Genomic DNA, 2,500 nt, shown 5'->3' on the forward strand with positions numbered 1-2,500 from the left:
AAGGAAGTTACATGCTTGTAGGCTAGAGAAGAGGAAGAAGCGCGCATGCGCGCACATGTTGTGTTGAACCAACCAACAACCAATACGAATTGTTTAATCTGGCAATAAAGAAATGTGAACTTGACATGCTATTTTAATAGCCCACTCAAAAATGCACCTCCCACTATACAGCAGAGGGAGGAGTCAATGTTTCTTGATATAATCATTGCCATTCAGATCAGAATAATTAGTCTAGTCATTAAGTTTGCTGATAATATTTCTATCATGTTAAGTCTGTGTCATGTTAACTGCCTGTGTATTCAGAGCAAATAGGGAGATATAGAGCATTATCATCATGCTATATATCTCCCTCTTTGCTCTGAATGAGTGAGAAAAGGAGAAAATACTGAATAATTACATCACAACAGTATAATCCTAATGTTAATTTAAAATGAGCTATTCCTCTAAATATGGCTGAAAAATGTAAAAAAAAAAAAATGCCAATTTTTTTTTCGGTGGGGCCTTCCTCCCAGCACCCCATGCTTAGAGTGACTTCCAGTGGCCCTGGATGGTAACAAGATACTGCGTGTCTCCACTGAATTCAGCTCTCAGTGTTGCTCGCTTGGTTGTTTTGTTATTGTTGTCTAGAGCCAAAGGATTTATTTGGAAAACCCACCTTTTTACTTGTTTTTAAGCAGCTACGAGGAACTTTTAACTGCTTATGAAACTGTCTCAATTTAATACTGATACCTCACATCTTATATCCGCAAATGAGCGCATCAGCGAGGAGATCCGTGATTTCTGTCGTTTTTCTAAATGCCTACATGCTGGTTGGACGCACGATGTCCGTCCCGTGTCACGTCCGTGTTAAACTAGTTGTAAGTTTTGTTCCGTCTGGCGAATAAACCAATAACATCAACCTTATGCAGTAAATAGAACACAGGGCAGACGCCCTCTGGCCTGCCGTGGCTCGGATAGCCCGGTGGAGACGGCGTTCAGGAAATGCAATCTTCGTTCCGGGAGAACATCGCTTTTGTCCACACGGGGCGCTAAAATCATCACAAAATGAAAGTTCCTTGCCGCTGCTTTAACTTGATCACTTATGATCGTGAATGGGATTGAACATTTCCGTTCGTTTCATTCTACCATTTGAAAAGAGTCACACCTCATCTTACAAAATTGACCGCGCAAAATTAAAACATTACTGTCCAAACAAGGATAGGTAACAACATGACCACACACAAAAAATCAGTAGAACTATGGAATGATAAACTTAAAGTAATGATTATTTTTGTTTTGCTCTTTCAAAATCGATACATATATTTTGAAATCAAACCCTTTTTTATTTTCAGTACTTTCTGTCTGTGATTATGATTTCTCCATGGCTGTTTTTCCACATCTTTATCTCTAACCCTTTCTTCCATCCCCATCACACAGTCCGTAGAGCCAATGTCCCAGAAATGCTCACAGAGGACTATTTCTCTGATGTTGAAGAAGGTACTTTTCAATCATCATCTTTTCTTTCAATCACCACTTCTTTCTCTCACTCCCTCCTTCATCACTCCTCTGTGTGTCACTGTTCCATTCATTATCTTTCCACTCCATTTTTTATTTTATTTTATTTTATTTTATTTTATTTTATTTTATTTTATTTTATTAATTATTCTATTATTAACCCACTTCCAGTGATGTAAAGACATATTTCTTTACTTAAGCAAAAGCAAGTACCGGTAGTTTAGTTTATTTGTTGGACAATTCACTTTAAAAGAACAATTCCATGGTTGCAACAACACCAAAGTACATGCACGATTATAAGACCATCAAGGATAACAGAAAAAAGTCACAGGACGTACTGTACTGTATGTCCATTGTGGTCCTTGTAAGTAAAACTACTAGTGATATTTGCTTGTAGGTTCTGAAAGTATCAAACGGTTTTCTATGAGGTTCTAACTGTGTGGCTTTGAAATGGCAGGATTTTCATGAACTTGTGTCTCGCATGCAAATCTTTTTCTTATTTGTTTCCCCCGAGTGTAAGAGCAAATACTGCATGTAGAATACAGTGTAAATATGCACAGTGCTTGAGTTCTTCCCCCCCCAGGCTTCCCCCCTCACAGACTCTCTCACGCCACCGTCGTTATTGTTGTAAGGCCTTGGGTATTTTCATGCATTGAAATGTGTGGAATATATATATGCCTTTCTCCTGGTTGCCATGCCAACTGTCTGCATATGGCGTTGTGGAGTGTGGAACAGATTTGCTTTCACTCTCTGGAGGAGACTGCGCACACACACACACACACACACACACACACACTCCATCCTTTGTCTTGAGAAGCTCGTCGTCAGTGACGCCGCTATTGTAGTTTTCGCACATGTTGGGCCAAAGCAAACATGGTGTCAGCTGATGTGTGTGTGTGTGTGTGTGTGTGTGTGTGTGTGTGTGTGTGTGTGTGTGTGTGTGTGTGTGTGTGTGTGTGTGTGCGCGCGTGCCTGTTTACTTTGGGTATCTCTTTTCTCCTGGTCT

The 2,500-nt window shown here is 39.9% G+C and overlaps 1 protein-coding gene across 1 annotated transcript in view; it reads left to right on the forward strand.

Annotated features, from left to right (window-relative positions):
• LOC310775455 (ankyrin-3-like) overlaps nucleotides 1-2,500 on the forward strand; it is a gene marked incomplete at its 5' end in the record, with an annotated part of 180,317 nt that overhangs the window by 112,624 nt on the left and 65,193 nt on the right. The window contains one exon of the mRNA XM_083635605.1: nucleotides 1,417-1,476. Within this exon, the coding sequence (XP_083491731.1) occupies nucleotides 1,417-1,476 (60 nt within the window). The remainder of the gene's footprint in view (nucleotides 1-1,416; nucleotides 1,477-2,500) is intronic.

The sequence above is a fragment of the Poromitra crassiceps genome, assembly GCF_964638095.1.
Source record: "Poromitra crassiceps genome assembly, chromosome: 4".
Taxonomy (NCBI): Eukaryota; Metazoa; Chordata; class Actinopteri; order Beryciformes; family Melamphaidae; genus Poromitra; species Poromitra crassiceps.